The sequence below is a fragment of the Dendrobium catenatum genome, unplaced genomic scaffold, assembly GCF_001605985.2.
Source record: "Dendrobium catenatum unplaced genomic scaffold, ASM160598v2 fragScaff_scaffold_733, whole genome shotgun sequence".
Lineage (NCBI taxonomy): Eukaryota > Viridiplantae > Streptophyta > Magnoliopsida > Asparagales > Orchidaceae > Dendrobium > Dendrobium catenatum.
This window is the reverse complement of record NW_021319195.1, coordinates 856,642-884,625: the sequence shown is the minus strand read 5'-3', so window position 1 is coordinate 884,625 and position 27,984 is coordinate 856,642. Positions and strand designations below refer to the sequence as shown.

The 27,984-nt window shown below is 35.7% G+C and overlaps 2 protein-coding genes across 7 annotated transcripts; one reads left to right on the top strand and one right to left on the bottom strand.

Moving 5' to 3' along the window:
* Positions 1 to 8,821, top strand: LOC110102370 (rRNA-processing protein fcf2-like). Of its 2 annotated transcripts, none has more exons than XM_020830695.2 (6): positions 1 to 187; positions 1,898 to 2,122; positions 2,251 to 2,311; positions 8,077 to 8,151; positions 8,242 to 8,357; positions 8,514 to 8,821. In XM_020830695.2, exons 2-6 carry the CDS (start codon positions 1,899 to 1,901, stop codon positions 8,623 to 8,625), a joined length of 588 nt encoding a protein of 195 aa, XP_020686354.1. In that variant the 5' UTR covers positions 1 to 187; position 1,898; the 3' UTR covers positions 8,626 to 8,821. The 2 variants fall into 2 exon arrangements, with proteins under 2 accessions (XP_020686354.1, XP_020686355.1); XM_020830696.2 differs by lacking the exon at positions 1 to 187 and adding an exon at positions 335 to 513.
* LOC110102356 lies at positions 3,753 to 27,979 on the bottom strand. 5 transcript variants are annotated; one of them, XR_003701292.1, is made up of 6 exons: positions 27,764 to 27,979; positions 27,547 to 27,656; positions 24,632 to 24,729; positions 17,330 to 17,490; positions 6,110 to 6,251; positions 3,753 to 6,019 (listed from the first exon to the last, which is right to left on the bottom strand). XR_003701292.1 is itself a non-coding variant. In XM_028696327.1 (5 exons), the coding sequence occupies exons 1-5, from the start codon at positions 27,927 to 27,929 to the stop codon at positions 6,205 to 6,207; spliced, it is 582 nt and encodes a 193-aa protein (XP_028552160.1). In that variant the 5' UTR covers positions 27,930 to 27,979; the 3' UTR covers positions 6,099 to 6,204. The 5 variants fall into 5 exon arrangements, 2 of the variants coding, with proteins under 2 accessions (XP_028552160.1, XP_020686334.1); XM_028696327.1 differs by lacking the exon at positions 3,753 to 6,019 and having other exon boundaries at positions 6,099 to 6,251; XR_003701294.1 differs by lacking the exon at positions 3,753 to 6,019 and having other exon boundaries at positions 6,102 to 6,251; positions 17,330 to 17,519.
* Between the last annotated feature and the right edge of the window lie 5 nt (positions 27,980 to 27,984).

The window sequence follows — 27,984 nt, the reverse complement described above, 5'->3', positions numbered from 1 at the left end:
TTTTATCTTCTCTTTTTCGTTGCTGTTCGGCTTCGTTGCTTTGCATGGTCAAGAGATTGCACGCCTCGCTTCTTCGGCTCATTCGAGGCTTTTCGACTTCGCTCCTTCGACGACTTTCCATTGCTGTCGGATCGGAAGTTACGACATTTTGATCGGAAGCAAGAACGGGAGCTCGCTGGCTGTGAAGGTAAATCCCGTTAAATTCACCGAACTGAGGGATTTAGTAAATCCGGGATTGAAGCCGTAAATCCCTAAATTCGGGATTTATGAAATCCCGGGATTTAACGCTCGCGCAAAAACCGTTTGGCTGGATTTAGCGTAAATCCGACTTAAATCTCTTAGAGGAGTCTAGGTTTTGCCTTTCGCTTCGTTCCTTCGCATGAGTGTAGAGTTTTGCACGAGTTCTTCTTCGTCGCTGTTCGAGTTCGCTCCTTCGACGACGTTCCCTTCTTGCATCGGAAGTTACGCCATTTTTTGACCGGAAGCAAAAACGGAAGCTCGCTTGCTGTGAAGGTAACTTACTCCCTTTCGCGCGGTTCTTCGGCCAAATCCCGTAAATACGCCGAACCAAAGGATTTCGTAAACCCTGAAATTTTCCGTCAACCGCGGCTCTGATTTACCGTGAGATTTGGTTTTGCATTTTTCGCCGTATGGCTGGATTTAGCTCAAATCCGGCCTAAATCCTGCATCCAAACAGTCCCTTAGAATTCTGTAGGATTTAAGCAGGCGATTTTTACCGTTTGACAGGGTTTATGTTAAACCTTGCTTAAATCCTGCTACTAAACGGTTCCTATGGATCATCAGATGCGCATCTCTTGCCAAAGAGCTTACAGTCGTGAGGGTTTTTTTTTTGGACCTTTTTCTCTCCACCAATCCCTGTTCCTTTTTCCTAATTTAATAGTGCAAAACCTAGCCTAATTTAAGAATGATATTTGCTATTTTAAATGTTAAGATGGGAATTCTTCATGCTTGCAATTATTATAAGACTTGTTAACTATATTTAAATCCCTATATGCGCTAATGTGGTTGACTTGGATAATGTTAGCGAGGAAAAACCTAAACTTGCAACAGTTAATATTTCTTCAACTTTGTGCCATAAAATTCATACCCCTGCTTTTTTAGTTTCTCTTAATATACACCCCAAGTAGGAGCCTTATGTTCTCTTCCCTGTATCAATTTAAGCTCACAAGTAGCATTTTTGTGAGTCATCGCAAGTTGCACAATTTAATAAACACAAAATTAACCACAGTTATAATGCGGAATCATAAGGCAAAATATTCACCTTAAGCCCCCTAAGTTTAATATTTTTAATCTTTCTTAAATAGAAAATATAATTAGAAGATGAAATATTAGAAAAAATTGAAATAAATTCAGGATTCTAAATTTCATAATCAAATTATTCATATATGAAATAAAAAGTCTGACCAAATATGAAATCAAGCAGAAAGCAACATGAAAATGAAGCAAGATGAGTAGTGATTTTGATTGGATGGTTAAGATTTTATGTCATTTTCCTTCTTTTAAAATTAATCAAACTTAGTCTCTCTTTTTTTACTCCCCATTCTCGCCTCTTCCTCTTTCATTATTGCTTGATTCCAAGTTTGTTCTTGAATATCAGTGGTGCTGTCTTTGGCGGGTTCCAAGTATCAAAACAGTCTTATAAATGTTCTTATTTTTACAGTCAACCATGAGAACTATTCTTATTTTTATAACTGTTGCAGATGCAAGAAAATTCTTGCCAATTTTCTTATTGCCCTCAGAACTAATCCGAATTTTCCCAATTTTATTAGATATGTCCAAGATTAACACTGTATGAACTTGATGTTAGCATGATGGGTGTATATTTTTTTTTATTGTTGTTCTTGTTTGTTGTATAACATTTATTTTTTGGTGTCAGAATGCAAGAGAAAGAAACCACCATTGGTCTCTCATGGGCTCCAAAAGTGTCAATGCCTTCCAGCGGAAAGAAGGATAACTTGGTGGATTCACTTAGTTTATCGGAAACTTCTATCTGGAAGGCTGGCAGTGAACTTGTTGATGGGTTGTATGTACCTCCTAGGGAGCCAAAAAAGTTAAATAAGTTGCTGAGGAAAAATATGAAAGACACAACAGGAAAAAGTTGGTTAGTGTTCTAAACTTAACCCCTATTCAGTGTATTTTGATCCGTCTAAAGTTGAGTTGATGCATGCATACACGTTTATATGGTCACATTCGTTTTCTAAGCTTTCTGATGGATTGATGTGAATTTAGGTTTGATATGCCAGCTCCAATCATCACTCCCGAGCTAAAAACAGATCTTGAAATTCTCAAGGTATATTTCTTTCATGTTACTTTGCATGGTTCTTTCATGTGCTATCGTTCCATATATAATTTATATGCTTGGTTTATTTTCTTCTTGTGTTGAAGAAATTTATTCTCCACATAATCAGTTTTCTAGGTTACTTCCTTTAAATATAAGATCAAGTTATTTTATGGTGTGTCTATAAACTTAGAACAACTTCGTGTTCTAGTTTGATAGCTTTGAATGAAATATGGGTACTGAGTAAATTTGATAAAAAAAAAAGTAGACTTTTAATGTTGTGCATGCTAAAAGTAATGCTTTTGCGTTATTTTTTTTTTAATTAAACACATTAAATATTTCTAAATGCCTTTCCATGTGTACTGAAGAAATCTTTTTATGATTTGAGTAGTGGACCATGAAATTAATGATTCATCTCACTATCTATACCGTCTATTAGGTTTGTTACTTCTATATGTTTGATGAATGTTTAAGTCATCTTTAAATTTTACAAACTTTGAGGTCATACTACTTTTGGTAGTAAAGTTTGAAGTAAATGGCCTTGAACTGCCGATTGAATGTTGTATGATTAAAAAAAAGATAAAATAAAATCGACTGGAAAAAAAAGTCTATTTCCTTATAAAAAGATACTAATGTATCTATATCCTTACATGGGATAGAATGTTATCCTTTTTTGTGGAACAAGTAGTTCTCCACACTTTTTTTTGTTGCTAGCTTAAATGAAAATTAAAGATTTAGTGATATTTTTCTTTATATGTTCAAATCAAATAATCATGTCAATTTTAAGTTTGATTGGTGCTAACCCAACACGATTCAACTGTTTACATGTCAAGTCAAATATGGGTTTAGTCGAGTTGAGTTTGGGCTGAGATTTTTGATCAATTTAATAAATAGATTAATTTTTAGACGGCTTTGACACCCCTATGCGATAGTTTGTTGATTTGATAGGCACGTGTATCATATTCATTATTAGAATAGAATTAGTAAATGCTATGTTTAAAATAATAGAAATAGAATATATCAAAATCATATAAAGCCAAACAAAATGTGAATTAAATAGGTGCATGTTTGGCTATAGAAAATCATCAAATTGATATTGTTGCCTAAATTTTAAATTAACAAAGTTAGGAAAAAAAACAAAAAAGAAACTTACGTGAGAACCTCTTGATCCAAGAAACACTCAGCCGTTGCATTCAAGAATATCCAGTTAGAGGAATTTCATTTGGTGGTTCTTGACCTCTGCCCTGGCATGACTCGACAGATAAAAAACTGAAATGAAGAAGGTTAGACTCCTATTGCTGTGACTAGCTTGGCTGGTGCTAGCCTTAGGACGCCGCCTGAGGACTTTTCCTACCCAGAAACTGCAATGGGATAATCCTCCAGCTGCTGCTATTGCTGGACTACTTCTGAATTACACTAGAAAAGGTTTAGGGATTTTGGCGAACTTATTTTGGCGAACTTATTTTGGCAAAGTCTTGGATCTCACTATGGTTTTCTCTATACTCACCTCATATTTTTAACATTGAAATAGCTATAGTAAAATATCAATTAACTCCTAGGCCACCTAATTATTAAACTAATCCTCCTAAAAACATCAGAGAGAATGCCTTTTAAGTTTGTATCAATAGAAATGACGTATTGTAATATTGAAAGTTTGAGTAGGGTGACCACTTCATGAAAATTTCTCTTTTGTTGGAATAAAGTTCTTTTGATCATTTTGCTTCCATCCAACATAAACCGTAGAGTACTAAAGAAGGATTATCTTCGACTAAGGACATCAACAATTTTATTTTTGGAAACATGATTTATGTTTTAAACAATATTGTAGGGATAAAAAATTTTCTGTCCCCGTAATATACTTAACCTTGATAGGAAACATGTCTTGGTTTTGCTGAAACAGGGATTCTCTTTTTGCACTTTCACTTGATTTTTTTTCCAGACCAACGAGAGCATATGTTGTGGTAAGTCTTGTATAGTGCTAAAAACACCAAATTAGAGACCATCAAGTCCCTCCTCCTTAATATCTTCTTTTGAAGGCATCAATGCTTTCTTCTTGCTTTCGGGTTCTAATATATACACATTTTTTGTACTCATCATGAATTGTATGCCTATCTACTGTCAGGTTCGTTCTAAAAGTAAATGGCCTGCATCCATGGGAACAATATCATGCCAAATCTCATGCAGTTTTTGTGCTATTGAATTGTATTGAATATTCTTTGAAACCTTTATTTTACAAAGTTTTTGTTCTGAACTAGGAGAGAAGTTTTTAATATTGGCTTATTTTCATTCTATCCTTAGTCGTAGCTATACAATATTTGGAATTGCGGGATGCAAAACTTTAATTTATGGGCAATGGTATGCTCCTCAGTTTCAACTACGTTGCATTTTAACATCAATTGGTTGAATTTAGTTTTATATTCTTCTACTAGCATGCGTATTTGTAAAAAATTATGTAGTTTAATAAAGGCGTTTTACTTGAAATGAAATGATAAGTATATTTTCTTTAGTTCTTTTTTAATCTATTTTTATGTGATGATTTTATTTTATGCTCTCAAGTCCTTGTGTGCTTAGGGCATCTCCAACCGAAAATGTCATTTTTCACTCCAAAATGCAGGGAAATCAAAAAATGCCGTGTTTCATCTCCAATCCAACGTCATTTTGCCGCTAAAACAGTCGTTTTCTTTCGCGCCTTTCTTCCCAACCTGTTCGGTAGAGAGAAAAAAATGGCGCAGATGAACAGTGCGACGCCAATATTGGCGTCGCACTGTTCATCCGCAATAAAATGGCATCAAAAATGGCGATCGGTTGGAGCAAAGCAAGAACGGCAAACAAGTGTTTGCCGTTCGGTTGGAGATGCCCTTAAGATCATCCCACTAAATGGATGCTTTTTTTTTTTTAACTTGATGCCCAAGTTTTATGCACTTATCAATAGGTACTTTTTTATATTAAAAAAAAAACGTTCTATTGTATGTAGCTAATCTATGAAGCCATGAGATTTAGGCTTCATTTGAGACAGCTTTTTTGTTGCTTTCTAAATCAGCTTTCTTGTACAACAATTTCTTGAATTAGAAAATTTTATACTTGAAAACCGTTTTAGGAAACAATATGAAAGCTATCCCAAACGAAGCTTTAGCCTATCCTCAAAATCCAGAATGCCTATTTTAACCTCAAAATTATGGTAACGTCTAATATGTTCCCCTCTAGGGTAAGGTTCATCTTTCTTGAATAATTATTGAAATACTTGACTGAAAGGGTTTTTGATGTCACAATCTACTCGATGGTCACCACCAGTCTAAGTTGTAGTTTTTCGGATTTCATTTTATAAGTCTTCTATAGTTATTTCTTACGCTTGGTGTGGTCTATTTCTCTTAGGCAGCATCTTAATCTAGAGCTCTGATACCAAAATTTGACAACGAAAAAAAGAATGGTAATAAGAATTTATTAACTGGATAGAGATATTCCAGAATTATCAACCAAACTAAAATAAATATTATCAAGGGAATACCAATACACCTACAACAAGGAAAATAATCCACTTAATCGAAAACATTCCAGGGGAATGACTTTATGCTGTAAACAAAATCCTATGTTTAATCAATTTGAGACCGTGTGGTTCATTCCTCCCAACACTTCATACTCATCCCTTCGGATAATGTATGGGCAGCTGCCTCTGATTCAACCTTCAGGATGGTATTGTCACCGTTTCATACTTTCAGCCACCTGCAATAACAAAATTCGACATAGTTAGAAAAACTGTTCCAACTATAGCTTCTAAAGTAGATTAAACAATGAAAAAACAAAGAACCTGACATGGAAAGGAATTCTTGATTCAAGGAACTGTTGATTATCCCCCTACGATTCTGATATTGGAGATGGAATGAGTACTGGCTGAAACAGAGGATAGTTTATGGTGCATCTTGCTTGGGACTGGCTATAAATTTTTGCCCGCAACCTGATGCAATCAAAATTCTAGACAAATAGTGGTGAAGTGTTCAAATGGGTATCAAATTGTTGAAATTAACAAAGTTAGTAAAACAGAGAACTTGATGGGTGAACGTCTTGATTCAAAAAACACTCATGAATATCAAGATCTAGGAATTTCATTTCAACGTTGTCTAGTTTCACTTGGTAGTTCTTGGTCCCTTTCATGGTGTGACTCGACAGACCAAAAAAAAAAAAAACTCTAGGGAGAAGGCTACTTCTGTTACCATGAATTGCTTGATTGCCACTAGCCTTAGGAAATCGCCCGACTTTTCTCACCCAGAAACTGCCATGGGATTATCCTCCAGCCGCCGGAACTGCTGGCCTATTTGAGAATTACACAAGGGAAGATTTACGGATCTTCACAAGGTCTTGGACTCGACTATGATTATTTTTTTCAGTCACTTCTTCTCAACTTAGAAATCTACCCTAAAATCTCAGGATATCTTAACTCTAAAAAAAACTTCCCTTTTTTCATACCAATGGGATATTTATATAAAAACATCTATTAAACTCCAAGGCCATCTAATTACTAAATTACTCGACCTTAGAAAATAAGAGAAAAAGACCCACGTAATGTTTTAAATAGAAATGATCCTCCTATCTTTAATTTATTATGTTTTATTGTTTTCGTTCCAACCTGCCAACTGGTATTCTTATACACAGTATTTATTTTATGCTTTATGATATTGTTTACAATATCCCTTGCTTGAAGCAAATGGTTGAAATAGCTAGGATATCCTACTTGTTTTGCTGTCGGAACCTTCAGACGTGTTTCTTGGAGATAATTGGAACTATTGACTTGCACATTTAGGTTTCGAGAAAAGGATCAGAACTGTTTAAAATTGCGCAATAAGAGGCGCGCCTCTACGCAATTCATCTCAAAACCGCCTCGAAGCTTACGCAATTCCACCCCTGGCAGAGGCGTACGCCTCACATGGACTGAGGCGCGCCTCAGAGGCGCAATTGCGCAATTCTTAGTGAGGCGTACGCCTCATGGGAATGGGCCCACCCACTTGTTTTTTTCTCCTTAAACCCGCACGGCAGCAGCTCCTCCCGAATTTTTCCTATCCGCACGACTCCAGTTCGTGAAACAGAGAGCTCCCGCACGGTCCTTACCCGCCGGCTTCCCTTACCACCGCTTCTCCCGCCGGCACCGCCTCTCTCCGACGAAGTTGAAACTTCTGGCCGCCCTCTAGGAGTACTCCACATTGGATTTTAGGTATTTTTGTTAGTTTAGGGTTAGATTTTTCAAGTGTAAGAAAATCTATTATTATCCTGCTAAAACCCTTAATTTCTCATTTACGCAATTCTGTGTCCGTGAGGCTTACGCCTCAGACCGCCTCGAGGCTTAATTACGCAATTTTAAACCTTGGATCAGAATGATCCATTGATTTTTTATAAAAGACTAAAATAGTTCTAAATTATATTAAATGAATATGTTAGTCTCTTAATTTCGTAAAGAGGAATCAAAATAATCACACCATAGGATTACTTTGATTCCTTTTAAAAGGCTTGGAGAATCAAAATAGTCAGTTATAGCTTGGGACCATTTTGCCCTTCATAAAAAGTCAAAGGGATTATTTTGGTCATTGCCGCAAACTCCCTTAGGTTTGTGGTATGAATGCAAAACTAGTCCTAGAAATTGTAGCCCCTCCCTTCCCTTTCCCCTTCAATTTCGCCCGTCGTCCTAATATGAGGACATCCCTAAACAAAGAGTAGAAAATCTTTCTCATTTTCATGATATTTTTGCTGGCTGGCTTTGACAATCGAATTGCTGCTGTGCTGTGCTGCAGTTGAGGAATTTTATTGACCCTAAAAGGCATTTCAAGAAGGGAGATAAGTCTAGAGGACCACCCAAGTATTTCCAGGCAAGACACCTTAACGTCTTATTAGTCTTTAATGGTATCTTATTATTTCTTTTGCCAATAAAAATTTCTTGACGCTTTCTGATTTGATAGGTGGGAACTGTGGTTGAATCAGCATCCGAGTTCTTCTCAGGAAGACTAACGAAGAAGGAGAGGAAATCTACATTGGCGGATGAATTACTCTCTGATAGTACCTTCCAAACATACAGGTATTCTAAATGTTGGAATCAATTTTTATTCAGAGTTGAATTTATGGAAGAATCAATCAAATTTTCAATAAATGTTTTTGATGCGATATCAACTAACTATTTGATTAAAAATCTTAAAAAAAAAAAAAATGTAATCTTAATGGTATTCTGCAACAGGAAACGTAAAGTTCAAGAAGTAAATGAGAGTCGCCGTCCTGGTGGAGTTAGTAAATGGAAGATTAAGGGAAAGGCTACGTGGAAGAGAGCCAACGAAAGAAGGGGCAGATGAACTCGTTAGGATTATAACAAAATATTTCATTCAAGTATGTTATTTTTATTCGCCAAAGCCCATTATTTCCCTGTTTTTATTGTTTCTGTTACTTAGGTTTGTTAGAAATGATCTGTGTTTCTCCATTGTAGTGTTGGAATTGAGTTAATGCTTACTGCTATGGGCTTAATGGAGAAAAAAAAAACGTTTAGAACTTAGATTATAGAAATTGGTATAAGGAGGAGGAAAAATTATTAGGTGCGGAGTGCAGACGGGGTGAGAACCGTCTGCACAGATACAGAGTACCGAGCGGTATCCAGCGGTACCGAGTGGTACCGAACGGTACCGAACACTGTTTTATACTAGTGTGCAGACGGTTCTCCCTTCCGCACTCTGTACCTAATAATTTCTGAAGAAGGAGACAATCACCATTGTTGATATTTTATATATTTTTTAGGATGAAACAAAATATTAAATTTAGTTTTTATTTAGGATAATTTTTTATTATTTTTTAAAACATCTTTGTAGTACAAAGATTTTTAATATTAAAAATTTTTTTTGTACAAAAAAAAAATGAGTTTAATAAAAAATCTATCTAAAATAAAGCCTTAAACTTTTTTTATTTTTCTGGGAATATCAAAACAAAGATTTCAAAATTTATTGTAACATGATTTTTCGTTTAAAAAAAGGAAAAAAAAAACAATCATAACTAAAAATAATTTTTTTATAACATTAATAATTAATCAAATAATTTGACCCTAAGCTTATTCCTGTGTTTTAAATCTTCTTGGACATGAATTCAATTTCCATTGGATTTATATTTTATGGCATCTTTTTACTCGCATCTTGAGATAATTTACAGTGCTTGATTCAACTTCTTCAGTTGAAAGGGTGTTTGGATAAGTTAAAAATGTCTGTCATATAATTTTATTTTATAAATATTAGCTTCAATCATGGCTAAAATTGCTCCAAATATTAGAACAAACGAAACTTAGCCCAATTGATTTGATTCATTGCATGCATTTAGAGTTCGCCTCAAGGTGTTCTAAAAAAGAAGTGTTGATACATAAGAAAAGAAGCTGAAAAAGTGCCCTTTTTTTTTTTTTTTTGATCAATTCAATGGGCGATAAACTCGAAATTCTTCCTTCAAATTTCAATCCCGCACGCACCGCCAATAATCTCTTGATGTTATCATCTCTACAATTTAGTGGTCAATTTGACATTTTAATAGAACTCAACAAGTCGAGTAAATTTTGAAAGGAATAGTTTCCTTAACCATTTTAATTTGGCTGCCGACGCTGTGACTTAAAGAATCTCCTTTGATAAATAGATTTTTCACTAAACGTTTGGCCTTATGCTTTCAATTTTTTAGGTGCCCAAAAAACTTAATTAAAAAAAAAACTTAGGGCTTGATTTGTAACAGCTTTTTTATTATTTTTTATAAAAAAATTTCTATTAAAAAGTAACTTTTAAGAATAGTAAGAAAATAGTCCCAAATAAAAACTTAGTGTCGGCTAACAAGTTGTAGCTTGAAGAGTAAGCTTTAAGGCTTCATTTGTAATTGCTTATTAAAATAACTTTTTCCTACAAAATTTTTAATTTTGTTTAAAAAAGTTACTTTAAAAAGCAATAAGAATATCATCCTAAATGAAGCCCAAGTATTTGACCATAATGCTCAAATAACAATATATTCAATAAGTGCCAATTTGCATCCGTCCAAACACTTCAGAAAAGATGATACACAGGCAATTTTATTTTCAAAAGATGGAGCTATTTTATCATTGATAGCAAGAAAATTGTCAATCATAGTCAATATTTCATTGGTGTGGCACATTGATAATGTGCAAATAGATAAGCTTCTCCCCTAGTGTAGGTTCTGCCTATGGCTATAGACTTTGCAAAGATGGGAGTTATAATTATATTCGTTGTAAGTGAAAAGGAAAGTGAAGGGGGGCTGAGGCCAAGTGGAATTCCTAGTAGAACTCCTACTCAGGTCTTTTTAAATTGTTACTGAGAAGATTATGGCTTTGTGAACTTGGGATCCCTTTGAAGTAAGCTTTATATGGTTGCTCCAAGTGGAACATTCTATGTATGAGCAGTGGCAATTCATTCAAAGATGCCAAGTCATAAATTTACAATAGCTTGAGACAAAAATGTAATGGATCAATTATAAGCAAAGCAATAAACCGACAAGGGTTCTAGTTGAGTCGAGGAGAATGACCGAGAGGATGTTGAACCGGCACAACCGCTCAACCTAACGAAAGAAATGGTCCATGGCAAGGAAACTATTTTGTTGTGAGAGAAAGATTTCAATAACCCAATGACTGAGCACAACTTTCACTTATCATAAGTTAGCACATCTATCAAGGATAAGAGCACTCAAATTTAGTTATCATTAGAGGTTAGGAGGTGGAGCCTTCTTAGGAAATGTTTATTTTGATGACTATGCACTTGCAATTGAACATGAATTGCTAATTCCAGCAAAAGTTTCTAATCACAATTAGAATGATATTATGGTCACTACTCCCAACTTAATGAACCGAATCGAGCTATGATTTTGGGGTTCAAAACTCCATTACAGATTGTGCCAAATATGTTACACAATCTTTCATCTTATTTATTTTAGCAAGTGTATTTGGTTGTCTGGGCTTCCTTCAATAAAAATCAATTGACAAGCCTCAATTTGTGTGATATTCACTGAATTTTTTGAGATTTTTTATAGACAGAGACAGTGATGCGTCTGCTGAAGACGATCACAAAACTTCATGTAAACCTAATAAAAAAGAATCTACTATCTCATGTAAACAACAATTACGCTCCTTCATCTGGAGCTTTTATTCTATACGGACACCGGACAGGAGAATCATCCGGTTAAGCACTAAATACCCAGCGGTACCGAGTGCGGATACCGAGCTGGATACCCACCAATGAGGTGACGTGACGCATTTTTATTGGTCTCCGGACGCCGTCCGCACTCCGCACAGAATAATAAATTCGTGAGGTAACTTATCTAATGGTTATCACTTACCTTTCATGCACAACAGGGTTAAGCCTACAGCTCGTTACTTGCCTGCTGAAGGGAAACAATCAAAGAATCCTATCTCAATTCATGTAGTAACTTTAGGATTGTCTAAACTTCAAACATTTTGATTACAATTTGTCCTCATGTAATATTACTAGTAATGGAGTTCATGAAGCCTTAATTGAACCAAAATGGATAAAGCAAATCAAGACGAAATAGCAGCACTGGAAAAACCAAAACATGGGATCTCATTTCACTTCCCAAGGGAAACAAAACAATTGCATGTAATTAGGTTTTTTTTTTATCAACTGTAAGGCAAAAGGATCCATTAAACGAGACAAAATGAGACCGAAGCCAAGGATTATATAGACTTACGAGGTAGACTAATAGGAGACTTTTTCTCAAGTAACAAAATTAATAATGTCAATCTTATTAACCCTTGTGACAAGTTTAGATTGGCCATCACATCAATTTGACATAAGAAAATGATTTCATGAGGAAGACTTTATGGAGGGAGTGCACATGTATCTCCCACTAGGATACATTTCAACTTCTTCGACTAGAGCTGTATGCAAATTATAACAAAGATTGTAGGTATTAAAGTAGTCAACTGATAGACCGGTCCAACAGGCCCAACACTTGGGTCGCCAACTGGTTTATAGCAACCTTAAACCTGCTGTGATCTACCCCTACTAGGTTCCACCCCCCTCATGTGGGGCCCACTGCTTAAGTAGAGAGAGAGAAGAGGGATTAGGAGGGAAAATTTGAATTAGGAGGGTTGTTTAGTTTTTTTAGGGGTTAATTGTGTGCTTTACATAGGAGGTTGGAATTAGGGTTAGGGTTATCTTAATTATTGTTGAAGTTCTGTGTTTCCTTGACATTATTGGGCTCTAGCGACATCTAGAGAGTTAGAGAGAAAGATCCTTCTCTCGAGTTGAGGAGCAATTGTATCTTAGCATTTTCTTTCTGTTTTTCATCAATTCCTACAATCTAATTGCCATTTTTCCTGATTTGATTGAAGATTTGCGGTGAAGTTTCACTGAAATTCAGTTTTTTATAAGATTTGCTTGAGATCTACAAGGGTTTCCTATTAAATTGGTATCAAAGCCGCTTTTTGGATTGTTTTTGGCATTTTCTTGCAGCAGTTTTCTCATTCAAACAGTGGTTTTTTGTTGTTTTTTGTGATGAAATCTGGAATTTTGAGTCTAACAAAGATTTGGGTATCGATGGAGGTCAAGAAGGTGGATGCTTTGGAAGAACGACTAAAGGGGGAGATGAACCAAATCAAAGCAACGATGGAGGATAGAATTTCCTCCATGAAAAAACAATTCTCGTACCTACGTGACATGGTGAAGAAGATGTTGAATCTCCACAACCAAACTGTAGCATTGGAGGCGAGAGGGCTGGAATAAAAAAAAAACGAATTCTGAAATTCGTAGGGATGAAAATGATGTGGAGATCGTAGAAGGAGAAGACCTCATCTGGAACCTTTCCCGATGGAGGACAGAGGTATCCCTGATGCTGAATTGGGGTTGGGGGGGTTCCACAGGAGCGTTGTTGGGGTCACTCGAGGGTACAGAAGGCCTACAGGAGACTGACAACATAATTGTATTGAAAAGGGATGCAAAAAAGATGTGGAGTAAATAGTAGCCAGTTGTGAGGTATATCAGAGGAATAAGTATAAGTTCATGGCTTTAGGGGGATTACTTCAACCCCAAACTCTACCAGATTGAGTGTGGGAGGTCTCCATGGATTTTATAGATGGGCTACTCCGATCTGAAAGGTTTATTGTGCTTCTGGTGGCAGTGGACAAACTGAGCAAGTATGCTCACTTCATTCCCCTGCAAAACCCCTACACGACAGTGATAGTATCATCAGCTTTCATCAGGAAGGTGGACAGATTGCATGGGATACCAGCGTCTATAGTGTCAAATAGGGATAAGGTGCTCAACCATTTTTGGAGGGAGTTGTTCAGGCTGCAGGAGACTGTACTGAAGATGAGTACCGCTTACCACCCTCAGAAAGATGGGTAGATTGAGGTGATAAATAGAAGCCTGGAAACAAACCTACGATGCATTGTTTCAGAGACACCTCAGCTTTGGGCCGAATGGTTAGCTTGGGCAGAATACTGATACAACAATTTGTATCATTCTGCTTCCCAGATGACCTCATTCAAATTGTTGTACGGACAAGACCCACCGCACTTTGTGCATTTTTGGCATAGTAGCACATCAATCTCTTCAGTAGAGTAGCACCTGGAGGAAAGAAATAGGGTGTTGGAGGAATTAAAAAGACACCTGTTAAGGGCACATCAGATGATAAAGAAATAGGCGGACGGACACAGGAAGGACATCCAGTTCTACATAGGAGAGCAGGTGTTCTTAAAGCTACAACCATACAAATAGAGGACGGTCGCCAACAAGAGGAATCAAAAGCTTGCCCCAAGGTACTTTGACCCATATGAGGCAGTGGAGAGGATTGGAGCAGTAACATATTGTTTGTGATTACCATCGACATCTACTATACATCTCATGTTCCATGTGTCATAACTGAGGAGAGCAATTGGGGATCATGCAACTACTATTGAGATACCGGTGACATTGACAAAGGACTTGGAGGTGATATTAGAACCACTGGAATTGATGGGGGTTTGTCAGGGAGAAGAATAGACTAAGGAGGTTCTAATTAAATGGATGAGCCTAAAGGATTACAAGACCACCTGGGAACCATATGAGAGAGTGAAGCATCAGTTTTCGTCCTTTCACCTTGAGGATAAGGTGATTCTTTGGGAGGGGGTATTGTTAGACCGGTCCATGCTGGAGCGGTTCAGCCGGCCCTTTAGGTATTGTTAGACCGGTCCATGTATAAGGCTCTCAAATATATTTAAAAATAATGTAAGCATCAACTTCCTCTAAATGTGAGCTTATTTTTATATACAGTTTACTTGAATTCCAAGCAAGTTTACTTGAATTCCAAGCATTTTTTTTTAAATTATGAAATTAATTGTTTAATTGATTGTATTTAGTTATATATATTACATGCTTCCTGTTGTTAAGAGTGGAGTTTGATATGTTGAAATCCTTCTCTGTTATTCTTCAGTTTGTGGTAGAGGGTGAGCCAAACTGGGGTGTGACACCATGTAGGGCTGCAAACGAATCGAGCCGAGCCGAGTATGTGAGTGTTCATGTTTGTGTTCATTTAATATCAGGTTGTTCAAGTTTGGTTCATGTTTGTTCGAGCTTTATTGTTTGTGTTCATGTTTGGTTCATTTAAATTAATGAGTGTTCTTGTTCGGTTCATGTTCAATTCATGTTCGTTCGTTTAGTGCTTATCGAGCTTTAAACAAACAAGCATGAACGAGTTATAACCTCAGATTTATTATATTTAAATATTATAATAATGACACAATTATTTATAAATATATAACAAAAATTGAAAAAAAAAATTATAATACTTTTACTTATAAGTGCTGACAAAAGCCACTAGCCCACACTTAGCCAACTATATGCTTTTTTCATCTACAACAATGCAATTAAAACCAGACAAATTTAGGGCAGATTACATTGCACAACAATAATAAGTTCAGAAATTTTATTCACCAAATCTGCAACACAAAACAAAAGGAAAATCCACCAAAAACATTAAAATGTCTAACTTCCGATCCTACATGTAAGGGAACGTCGCCGGAGGAAGCAGAGAAGCGCACGAAAGGATGAAAGTTACCTTCACAGTCCGGCGAGCTCACATTATTGCTTCCGATCAAAATGTCTAACTTCTGATCTAATGGGAAGGGAAAGCCATCGGAGAGGCGACGTCGATCAGCCACGAAGGTGCCGGAGAAGCACACGAAAGGTGGAAAGTTACTTTCACAGTCAGCGTGCTCCCGTTCTTATTCCGATCTCCGATCAAAATGTCGTAACTTCCGCCGGACGAGCAAGGTCAGACAGCAGTGACGGTGCCGAGGAAGATGCGCGAAATGGAGAAATTTAACTTCACAGCCAAAAGCTCCCGTTCTGGCTTCCGCTCAAAATGTCGAAACTTCCGACCTGGCCGGAAGAGAAAGTCGTCGAGGGAACTGAAGTCGAACGCCAACGAGTGAGCTCATCCAAACGAATGACAGAATGAGTAGGGTTTTTTTTTTGTTTGTTTTCATAGCAGCTTAAGTCGTCGCTCATCCAAGCCGCAGGATCAAATACAACGGCTGAAAATACGCATAATCGAACCGGCCGGTTATTCAAAACCGGAGCCGGTTTTCCGGTTCTACGGTCGAACCGGCGGTTCGGCCGGTCCGAGCCCGGTTCGACGCGGAAACGGTTATTTAGAGACCCGTAACCGGCCGGCCGGCCGGTTCGCGGTTCAACCGGTTGAACCGGCCGGTCCGGTTTTAAAAGCATTGGTTGTAACATTGTTATTTGATTTTTTTAATAATGATAATAATAATCACTGACTTTGTTATTTGATTTTTTTTTTCTTTTTTGTTTTTGTTTTTTATTTTAACTTTGTTATTTGATTTACTTTAAGTTGAAGGAGGGAATTAGGGTTATGGTTATCTTGTTATTTTGCTGAATTTTGTTCTTGTGTCTTGGTGCTTGGGCTCTAGTAGCGTCTAGAGAATTGGGAGAGATAGATCCTCCTCTTGAATTGAGGATCAATTGAATCTTGTTATGTTCGTTGTTATTTCATCAATTTCTATGTCGTTTGTGCTATTTCCTTTGGATTTCTTTCAAATTTGTGTTAACGATTCGCTGAAATCAGTAGTTGATAAGTTTCTCTTGAATCCTACAAGAGTTTCCTATCAAAATATTTAGAAAAGATGGTTACACTAACTGTATATATTCCTAGTTGTGTATGCATCCCGAGATTCAATAGTTTCCTTATTTTCTCTTATTATGATACTGTAATGCTATGATGAATCCCGTTTTTATGGTTTCTCAAAGATATATATATATATAAAGAAACTCTCGCATGTATATATACTAGGCTGTTCTAAGAAAGAAGAAAGGGGCATTACTGAAAATCCAAAAGCAACTGATTTCAAAATCCTCCACAACATTAAAGGAAGCCGGCACGCACTTGTATAAAACGTGAAATAAAATTTCGAACGAGAACATTAAAAAACCAAGAACTGCAGTGGAATTGTCATATACACTCTTGAATTGTGTATAATCATCTCAGCGTTTAAATTGCTAAACCCTTTTGTTTGTGAAAAACTCTCTTCTATACATCATTTCTTTGTACTTATGTTGTCAGGTCATAATATCCTTGGTCTAGTCCTAAACTTGCGTCAGTTTACTGGATCAAACAGGGCAGTTCTGTAAATGCCAAATATTGGGAGATGGTGACTTCGGCTTCGTTTGGGATGGCTTTTTTATTGCTTTCTAAAACGGTTTCTAAAATGGAGTTTTAGTACAAAATTTTTTAATTTTGTACTAAAACTCCGTTTTAGAAAGAAATAAAAAAGCCATCCCAAACGAAGCCTTCATCTTTCAACATCAAAAAGGAGAACAGCTTGAAACATTTGGAGCTAGAAATTTACTACTCATATCTCTTATTATTTTTTCAATGAGGGGAGTGTGTATGGCTCGTCTAAGAACAAAGTGGCAGATCTTCAATACTCATTCTGCCGAGTAAAACATTTCAGATATGCATATAAAACAATGAATACGATCAAAATAAGTTTTAATCAAAATGAGGGACAAATACCTGTTCCTTCGCCACCACTTCTGTCGGCATGTAGAACAGCTTCTGAACAACATGCAAGCTTTGATTCCATCATCTCCACTTCAATTGTAACCTTGTCATGGGAATTTGCTTTCTCCGAGTGCTTTTTAATAATTGCATTTTGTATGGCACGTTTCTCATAACTGATAGGGATAGATAAAAGAAAGACTTCCTGATATCGATAATATTGTAAATATAAAAAGTTTTGAAATATAAATATGGCTTAATTATCATGCTAGATTTATGTAAACAAAGCTATATTCCAAACAGCAGATGATACATTGTGACAAATAAATTTGATAAATAAATTCCTTATGAGAACTTCCTTTTGAAATAGTAATGAGAATAATAATCTTCAAATTTTAATGGTAACAATGTAACCACCTCATCAGGACTTAAGCTGAATCATGGAACAAATGATAACAAATGACATGAAGGAAGCATACGCGATATCCACCATTAGACACACTGACAGAACTATTATTTTCTCATAGAAGTAAGCAGTAAAAAAAAGGACACGCTGACAAACACAGGCATCCCTTACCTCCATGGCTTGCTCCTTGTTAATATCTCAGTCTACTTTTACACCATTAGGAATTAAGATACTGATGCAAAAAAAAAAGAGTAGTTCTTGCTTTCTTGATGCCAATTTGATGTTATCCTCCTTTTTAGCTTGCTTTCTACTTAACACCAATCCCTAACTAAGAGGATTGCACACCGGTTGTGCTGACTGAATTGTAGAGAGAGAATATGGGGTGGATAAAGTACACCATGAGGGAGGCTTAAGATCAACTCCAAAAGAGAAAAGACACAATGGAAAGCGTCTCAGAAATTGTGCAGGAGAAAAACTTAGAGAAGTTTATTTCCCAGTAATCATGAATTACGAAAGAGATTTGTTGTAGTAACCATGTTGTTGATCCCTTAATTGATATTCCTCTTCCATCTCGTTAACCAAACTTGAAATATCTTGTTTCTCTCAGTCTCAAATCCCTAAAAAAGAGAATTTCAATGGGGTTCTACAGAGATAATTGCAAAGATGGATGAGGTGGACAAAAGGAAACTGTAAAGGGGCCTTGAGCTTCATTCAAAAAAATAAAAGCCTTGAAGGAAAGAATCTCAGCAATTGTACAGGAGAAATCCCAAATAATAGTTTCTTGATTCTTGTGAACTACATTAAGGACAAAACAATAAAATTTGAGAGCTATTAGAATTTGAAACACAACAATAAAACGAAATATCTGAAGTGGAAGATGAAAAAGACAGAAGAGGGAATCCAGATTCAATCTTCAATCAACAACTGAATATCATAATTACAAATTTACAAGCATTCAAGCCTTTATTTATAGAAATAGGGAAATCAAATAAAATTAAACTGAGATTCAAATATATACAAGTCCTAAATTCTATCATCTAATTAAAAAAAATGAAAACAATCCAAAAAGAAATAATAATGCATTGAAACTTAAGTCAAACCCTAAATATAATCTAATATAGAAAGATGAAAAAAGTTAAAATTCCAAAGATATGATGATTTTAAAAATAAAAAAAAGGTCAAAATGATATCTAGACCATCTTTAAGGAGTCATTTTAATCACAAATTATAAATATGTTCAATTAACTCCCTTAACTCCTCAAATATGATCCAAAATAATCCATATGTTACATTAGAGGGGTCAAAGGACTCTTTTTATTAGAATTAAATAGTTGAGGCATAAAAATAGATATGTTGAATAGTCGATCACACTATAAAAGGACTAAAAGAATCCCCTATAAATAATCCAAGGACCATTTTTTACCTTTCTCTTAATTTAGAAAATACTAAGACATTCTTGATGCCTGCCTTTTGCTACATCAATAAGTTTCCAAATCTTATTAATCTCATACATCCATATGGAGTTTTCCAATGACCAAAGCTCCATTTGTATTACAACCCCAAGATCTTCTTTAAATCCAAAAGGCACAAGGCGTAATTGGTAGGAAAGTGCATATATATATAGAACACTAATATCTAATGAGTTTTTGAGAGTCAAACTTATCACAAAGCATCTGCCAACACTGTATGGTTTGTGATCAAATAATAACTAATTTCAAAAGTAATATAACTAGTAAAAGAATTTAGTAAATTCCAAATTCTAGCATAAACAAATGATAATATACACTTACATTAGCCAAAGCATTGCAACTTGAGGCAGATAACTGTAGAAGGTGCTAAATGATGGGAAATCGCCAATACCAACTAAAATACAGTGTCATATTTCAAAAGAACTGCCATTCAGACAAAACTAGAGTTGTATGGTTTATTGGCGGTAGATAGGGGTGTAAATAACTCAAATACAAGCAATCAGCTTGAGCTTGACTAATTAATTAAATATGAGCAAATCTCAAGAAGTTAAGAGTAGGTCACACACTAGCACATCTTACTATGAAAGAGTTATAATAAATTTGAAACTGAGTAGTTATGAGCATGGTTTAAAATTGCGCAATTAGAGGCGCGCCTCAAGGCGCGCCTTTGCGCAATTTCACCAAAAAACGCCTCGAGGCTTACGCAATTCTGGACCTGGATGAGGCGTACGCCTCACCTGGACTGAGGCGCGCCTCTTGGTTATGAGAATGAAAATATGGAAAGAATGAATAATTAAGAGAGAGAGAGAGAGGAGAGCTAAAATTTTCAAGCCTTTTATAAATTTGTAGAAGGATTAGATATAATATTTTGAAGTATATTCTATATTAATATATTTTAAACAAGTTGACTCACAAGTCAAAGAGCCAAGTCAAGACTGGCTAATTGACGATTCACAACCTATGATGCACGGACACTCCGTTTTAAGAGGCAGTGCAGTGTCGGACACGGACACGCGCCCAACACGGCGGGGACACGTGTCCGACACGTTTTGATCATGTCCAGACTGTTTTTAAGAAAACTTAAGTCGGACACGCGTGTCCGGCTATTTCATAACTTTAAAAAAAAATTAAAAATAGATAAGCATCGGTTCGAGCAAAAGCACCGCAGTCTTCCCGAGCCCGCCCTAATCCCTCTTTTGCATTCATTCGAGTGAAAGCACAGCAGTCTTCACGCGACTCACGAGCAGCCGCACCCGCGCACCGTCGCCTCCAGTTTGCGGCCGCACCCTCGCCTCCAGTTTCCGGCCACACCCTCGCCTCCAGTTTCCGACCGCACCCTCGCCTCCAGTTTTCGCATCGTCGCCTCCAGTTTCCGCACCGTCGCCGAACCATCGATTGGAAAAAAAATTCTGTAAGTTAAATTTCAAAAAAAAATTTGCCATTCTTCATTTCTCGCATTTTTTTTGCCATTCTTCATTTCTGTAAGTTAGATTTCGAAATTTTTTTTGTCATTCTTCATTTCTCTCATTTTTTTTTTCATTCTTCATTTCTGTAAGTTAGATTTCGAAACTTGGTTGTTTTAGGTTTTTTTTTTATTTTGGTTGACAAGAACAAAAGAAAGGTAGAGAGTTTGCAACTTGCAATCCGATTCTATTTGTTTTTACCTAAATCTCCACTTTTAGTGTTTTGTGAGGCCAAACAATGATGTTTTCAGTTTTTACCTAAATCTTTGTTTTTACTTTTTACCTAAATCTTCATTTACTGTTTGTGAATTTCTATGTCCTAAATACACCTGTGGTTGATCAAGGTTTTGCAATGCCTCAGCTTGGATAGTTTTTGAATGTGTAAAAATGCCCATTTCTTTCTGAAACATGTAGATTAGCTCATCATTGTAGGAAACAAGCAACTCACTCTTATTAGAATAAGCTAGCCCTGTAATATGAACGTTGGTAGAGCCAATCAGATGTTGAGGGCGAAGTTGTTAACAGGTTAGTCTAAAACCTTTCTTTGTTTTTACCTAAATCTTCATTTACCAATTGAATAAACAAAACACAAACATTATATTTGTTAACCTGTAAATTGATTATGAATTCACAATACTTAAACCTACCATACATATGCATCACTTTATCCTTGGTATGATAAAAAGCATGATAAAATCTTGTATATAACAAGGCTTAGTGATGCAACTTGCAAGCATGGTTCAGTCTAATATTTCTAGAATTCCTATTCACTTGATTGTAGAAGGTCATGCCAAAAATGTTAAATAAGTACAATATCCTTCATTTAAGCCAAAGACCAACCACTGAATCTAATTCTATCATTCTCTCTATTGAGTAGTAGGACTTTCAAGTTGTACTAAGGTTTTTTGGTTATATTTTTGTGGTTGTACTAGACATTTTGTACTAAACATCTTTATGTTATAAGCTAAACAAGTTATCATGACTTTGATTTAATCCAAGGACCATTTTTGTCCTTTCTCTTAATTTAGAAAATACTATGACATTCATGATGCCTGCCTTTTGCTACATCAATAAGTTCCCAAATCTTATTAATCTCATACATCTATATGGAGTTTTCCAATGACCAAAGCTCCATTTGTAGTACATCCCCAAGATCTTCTTTGAATCCAAAAGGCACAGGATGTAATTGGTAGGAAAGTGCACATACATTGAACAATAATATCTAATGAGTTTTTGAGTGTCAAACTTATCACAAAGCATCTGCCAACAACGCTGTATGGTTTGTGATCAAATAATAAGTAATTTCAAAAGTAATATAACTAGTAAAAGACTTTAGTAAATTCCAAATTGTAGCATAAATAAATGATTAATACACTTACATTAGCCCAAGCATTGCAACTTGAGGCAGATAACTGTAGCAGGTGCTAGATCATGGAAAATCCGCAATACCAACTAAATAAAGTGTCATATTTCAAAAGAATCGCCGTTCGGAATAAACTAGAGTTGCATGGTTTATTGGCGGTAGATAGGGGTGTAAATAACTCAAGTACGAGCAATCAGCTTGAGCTTGACTAATTAATTAAATATGAGCAAATCTCAAGAAGTTAAGAGTAGGTCACACACTAGCTCATCTTATTATGAAAGAATTATAATAAATTTGAAACTGAGCAGTTATGACAATGAAAATATGGAAAGAATTAATAATTAATAGAGAGAGAGGAGAGCTAAAATTTTCAAGCCTTTTATAATTTTGTAGTAAGATTATATATAATATTTTGAAGTATATTCTATATTAATATTTTTTAAACAAGCTGACTCATGAATCGAAGAGCCAGGTCGAGACTGGCTCATTGACACATCGACCTCAACATAGAAGCCATGAATCGACCACTAATCGAGCCAAGTTATAAGTTGGGGGCTCTTATATCCCAATAGCAGAAAAGTAGAATATGCAAATCCTAGCATTGCCCAATGTATGATTAGCTATTTCAAATTAGAACAGAATATACCCCACTAATATTAGAGGCAGCCACCCTTCATCTAGTTATGATAAATAATTTAATGGCTACCATGCAAATCTGCTACATATTGCTTCGATAAAGTCAATATAGTTAAGATTTTAACCACTGGAAGTGCTGGTTATGTCAAAAAACAGATGTGTTGAGTAAATAGTATGAACTTCCCCGTTACCAAAAGCTAAGCTATGAAAAATAAATAAATGATTAGTACAGCTATAAAATTGTCTATCCCTTATTCTGAAATACGTTCTTTGCAAGGAAAACATTGCTTTGCAGTTAGAAAACTATCACCATATGCATGTTAGACTGGGCCAAAACATTCAAAATTGAAATTTTGTTCTTCTCTAAGAATTTGCTAAATGCATATTACATGAGGCAACCACCTAATTTAACTCTGTAGTGGAATGCTAGTTTCCCTTCAACAGGCAAATCAACATGATATAGTGGTCGGGATTGTGCAGTATTTCCAAAGTATTGTTCTTTTAAACCCATCAGCTTGACGGCTTCCATCATCCATATTTTACATATCTTTACAGGTGACCTAAAGATGGCCTTTTAATTCATATCTATCCTATCAACATAAAGATGATTTGAAATTCTTCAATTCTTTCTCAGCAGTGAAGGCTAGTGAATAACCAATTGCTATTTCACTACCGTTAAAGCAAAACCTACATAAGAAATGCAAGAAGTTTTACTTTTTGACAAGTGCAGACTAAAAACTGAAGAGGAAGGTGTGAAGTAGGAATCAATACATGGAGAGGGAGAGGTTGTGGAAAAAATCAACTGAAAAATGGATTTACTAGTAGCGACAACAGAAAATTGAAGAAAGAAGAAATTATATTTCCAATGATTCTCACTTCTGTCATCCCTCTGTCTACAAATTTGGAAGATTAATAGCCCAAGTAGCCTTTCTTAAGACAGGCTACAACCTGAACCATATACATATTTCGTCAACGATGCACACAAATTCAAAGGATATAACTAACATAACCCAGCTCCCAGTCATGGAGACAATACTTATGTAATCATCAGCTTTATTAATCATAAAATTAAATTTTGTAACCAATGAAAAATACAAAGCAAGAATTTGAGCAGGGAATGGTCTTAGGATTACTTCAACCCAGATATTTTAATTTGCAAAGACACGATATCTATTCAGTATTTATCTAAAATTGCATTCAGAGACTGTATATGTGTAATGCAGAATTGGTTGCAGCATAATAACAGATTAAAAAAAAAAGCAAAGATAAAGACACAGCAAAAAGTATAATGCCTATAAATTGAAAAGGTTGAAGCCCATTTTGCACAGTTTTTGAATCCATGCGTTGACGTCTTTACAAGAAACCTAACACCATACAGTACACAAGAAATTTTGAAAAATATTTATTGCAAAATTCCTGAAAATTTTTGCAAAAAAATGATCAATATGTATATTAGCATAGCCACGTACAAAGCTTGGGTAGCATATGCCATATGAAGTTTTCCCTGCAGAAACTAAGCCATCAAAAGTTGTATGTACTTTTAACAAAATGCCAACATTTAATTTAATAAATATCTCATTAATGAGGTGCTGAAAAGATGTAAAAATGTACTTATGTACCAGAAAACCTCAAATAAGTAGCTACAACGTGAAGATTTAGTTATATATTAACAAAAACATTTATAAAATATCAATTTTTATGATTGTGGGACGACATAAATTATTTTAACAAACTAATCCTTCCACGTTTTCATTACTCGTCCCTTTCCTGCAAGGCAGGGCATATGATTTGTATAGCATAGGATACTAAAGATGATTACTGATGGGTTTTATTTTCTCAAATAAACGATATGGAAAATGAAAACAATAGAAATAAATGAGAAATACCACAAACAAGCACAAACTTAATTAGAGATCCTTCTTACTGGATATAATACAGGCAATCAGTACCTAAAGAAAAACTCAGAGAAAAAGAACTTACGGAGCAACATAATTCTTTACTAGGAGAAAGTATATTCTCCAAAATTGTTTCTCCTTTAAAAAACGTGGACATAAAGCATATCTGATCTGTGAAATTTCCTGCACAAGTTTGTCACAAAAGAGATTCATTGTCAAAGGCCCTTATAAATCTGCAGACAATTGTTTTGAAAGCCAAACCATGGATAGAGTTGCTGAATAGAAATATTAACATTAATCATGAAGGCTTTTGTGCAATCAACCAGCTTTAATATATTGTTCGTGGCGAAAATGTAAGTTTATTTTCAGCAGCAAAGCCATAAAAAAATACTTGTGCAAAATAATGAAACAATATCAGAGGCTCACATGGCATACAACCAACCTATCTTCCCATTCAGATATACTATATGGGTAAAGATCTTGTTTCAGTATGTCAGGCTAGCTATTTAGGACAAGGGAAGGCACGCTCAGGGGTGTTCAATCGGTAGGTTCCTACTCAAATTTACCAGGGACATTTAGGCTTCATTTGATAATACTAAGCAGTCATTGCATTTAGTTGTTTGGTCTGCAACTCAAAAAAATGAATAAGTTCACTGTAGTGTATTGCCTAACATCGTGAAGCCATAATCAAGGTAGATGTGCTGAAAGGCTTTGTATCAGCATTCCAAGACAAAAGCAAAATTTTGATATACTGAGTTATTGAAAAATAAACAGATTGAAAAGCATCACTAAACTAGGCATTTCTGTGAAGCTGAAATTGACACGTTCAATGAGAGTGAATCCTACACTCAACACCACCAAAATAAGAGTAAACAGAATGTGATTTTGATAAGATTACAACACAACAATATTACAAAACAGACCTCATGAACCTTTTAATCTACCCTTTGATTTAGAGAGAGAGAGTGAAAGATCTAGAGGGGAATGGACTAAAGGAGACCAAAAATGATGAGAGGAGATGGGCATATAATGTTAGAGAGAGAGATGGTACACAAGGGGACAATAAAAACTAAGAAAAAGTAGGGAGTGAAGATCTAAGTTGTGGAAGAGAACATAATAAAGTTATTCTAGGTTTTTGGGTAAATTAATTGCGAAGCCATGATCAAGGTAGATGTGCTGAAAGGCTTTGTATCAGCATTCTCACACAAAAGCAAAATTTTGATATACTGAGTTATTGAAAAATAAACAGATTGAAAAGCATCACTAGAATAGGCATTTCTGTGAAGCTGAAATTGACACGTTCAATGATTCTGAATCCTACACTCAACACCACCAAAATAAGAGTAAACAGAATGTGATTTTGATAAGATTACAACACAACAATATTACAAAACAGACCTCATGAACCTTTTAATCTACCCTTTGATTTAGAGAGAGAGAGTGAAAGATCTAGAGGGGAATGGACTAAAGGAGACCAAAAATGATGAGAGGAGATGGGCATATAATGTTAGAGAGAGAGATGGTACACAAGGGGACAATAAAAACTAAGAAAAAGTAGGGAGTGAAGATCTAAGTTGTGGAAGAGAACATAATAAAGTTATTCTAGGTTTTTGGGTAAATTAAATTTCTTCGATCACCAACCTGGAAATCAATCAGTCTAAAGATCAGCTTAAATGGTTCGGGAAGCAAAGACTAGGAGATTAGAATTCACAAATATAAATGGGAAGGTGAGGAAAATTCAGATATGAGAGAGGGGCATCATACCTAAAAAAGGGAGAGTAGAGAACAAGACTTGAGAAGGAAATACAAGGTAGACAAACCTTTCAAAGCAGCAATAATGCAATAATCATATTCATCAACTCATTCTAAAGCCTAAGAAGGTTATTAATGATAGACAACCTATACATTCAATAGCCTAATAACACTTGAGTTATGCAAATGACATAAACAAACAAATAAACACACACACATCCATACAAGCACATATCATCCATTCCTTCTAAACACGTCTACTCCTCATAAAGACGATCCTAGCCTTCAATATCTTTTGTACCAATTTCTTATGCGAAGGGGTCTAAGATGTTTATCACAATTAACTTACATAAAAACCAGGCTATTAGATTGACCTTTGGTGACACTAGAGCTATTGCTGGTTTTATTTAAAAAACAAAGATCCAATTTATTGTCAATACTATCATCAAAACTGAGTACACTAAGGTAGGCTAGAGCCTTTGTATCCTTGAGATCTTGTAGAAGACATCTATCAATTGATTCGTAAGTAAAATCATCATTAGAAAATAAATTATGATAAATTCTACTCCCGGTAATGAGCATGATAATGAATAATAGGTTTTACCCAATTGGTCTCTTAGACTAGATATTGTATAGACCATCAAAGAGAATCAATTTCATCCCTAAATCAAATTCAAAAAATTCGTTTAAAGTTTTTTTTTCCCTAGAGATTTTAACCTTGACATCAGAGCTTCTAACCTTTAATAGATCTAATAATCATGATGAACACATATTTGTTAAAAAAAAGTAACACACTGGTGCATGAAATCACCTTGAACAATAGTGCATGATGCATGATTCGCATGTGGTATTTTAGAAAATGTGCAAATCATAATAAATTATATATAAGATATTCAATGCAAGAGGAAAAAAAAAACCTAAAACTAAAATAAGCACAATGTCGCATAACTATAATAAAAGATTTTCTGCCTTTAACAAGCATAAAGGTTAAGAAAAGACAATTAGATTCAAAATCAGAACATCATGGCAAAGAAAGAAACTAGATTGAAAAATGAAACTATCATGTCTATAACAATACATAATCTAAAAAGAAAGACAAGCATAAATACATAAAATGAAATACTCATGCTTATGATACAAAAAAAATTTCAATCGATTGCTAGGACCATTCATTCTACTACTGCTTCCTTAAAACCTAGAACATTCAAGAAGAAGAAATATTCAGCTTTTAAACAAAACATGCCGCACCTTGGTTTTGCCGAGAAGAAGCATGGCATGGCGCTCCTGCCACTCGCTAAGATCCTTACTCAGCCTGCTCCCCGACGAAGTATCGACATCACCATCCGCCGTTGGATCATCTGAAGAAGCAGAGAAAAGCGCCATTGCCTCCTCGGCATCTTAGTTAGATCTTCCGAGGAATGAAGTAATGATAAAATTGGAGAGCAGTCGTTGTGATAGTGCGGACCTTTAAGAGGGAAATTTCTGAAGGTATCTAGGGTGAAATCCTTCACGAAATCGAGGAGCTGCGGCGTCACACCCAACTCCTCGAGCTGGGCCACGTCCTCCTCGTCCTTGCGCGGCTTCTCGAGCTTCGCCCCTCGCCCAAATGGCCATGGCAGTGTTAAGTTCATCTTTCCCTACTCCCCAGTCCCCACCGGAAACTACAATGCTAAAACGCTTATGAAT

Coding starts and splice junctions, on each gene's coding strand:
- LOC110102356 (XM_028696327.1), bottom strand. CDS start 27,929: ATGAACTTAACACTGCCATGGCCATTTGGGCGAGGGGCGAAGCTCGAG. Junction 27,657..27,763: donor CAGAAATTTCCCTCTTAAAG/GTCCGCACTATC, acceptor CTGCTTCTTCAG/ATGATCCAACGGCGGATGGT. Junction 6,252..17,329: donor AAGTGGTGGCGAAGGAACAG/GTATTTGTCCCT, acceptor TGATTGCATCAG/GTTGCGGGCAAAAATTTATA.
- LOC110102370 (XM_020830695.2), top strand. CDS start 1,899: ATGCAAGAGAAAGAAACCACCATTGGTCTCTCATGGGCTCCAAAAGTG. Junction 2,123..2,250: donor GACACAACAGGAAAAAGTTG/GTTAGTGTTCTA, acceptor ATGTGAATTTAG/GTTTGATATGCCAGCTCCAA. Junction 8,152..8,241: donor GACCACCCAAGTATTTCCAG/GCAAGACACCTT, acceptor CTGATTTGATAG/GTGGGAACTGTGGTTGAATC.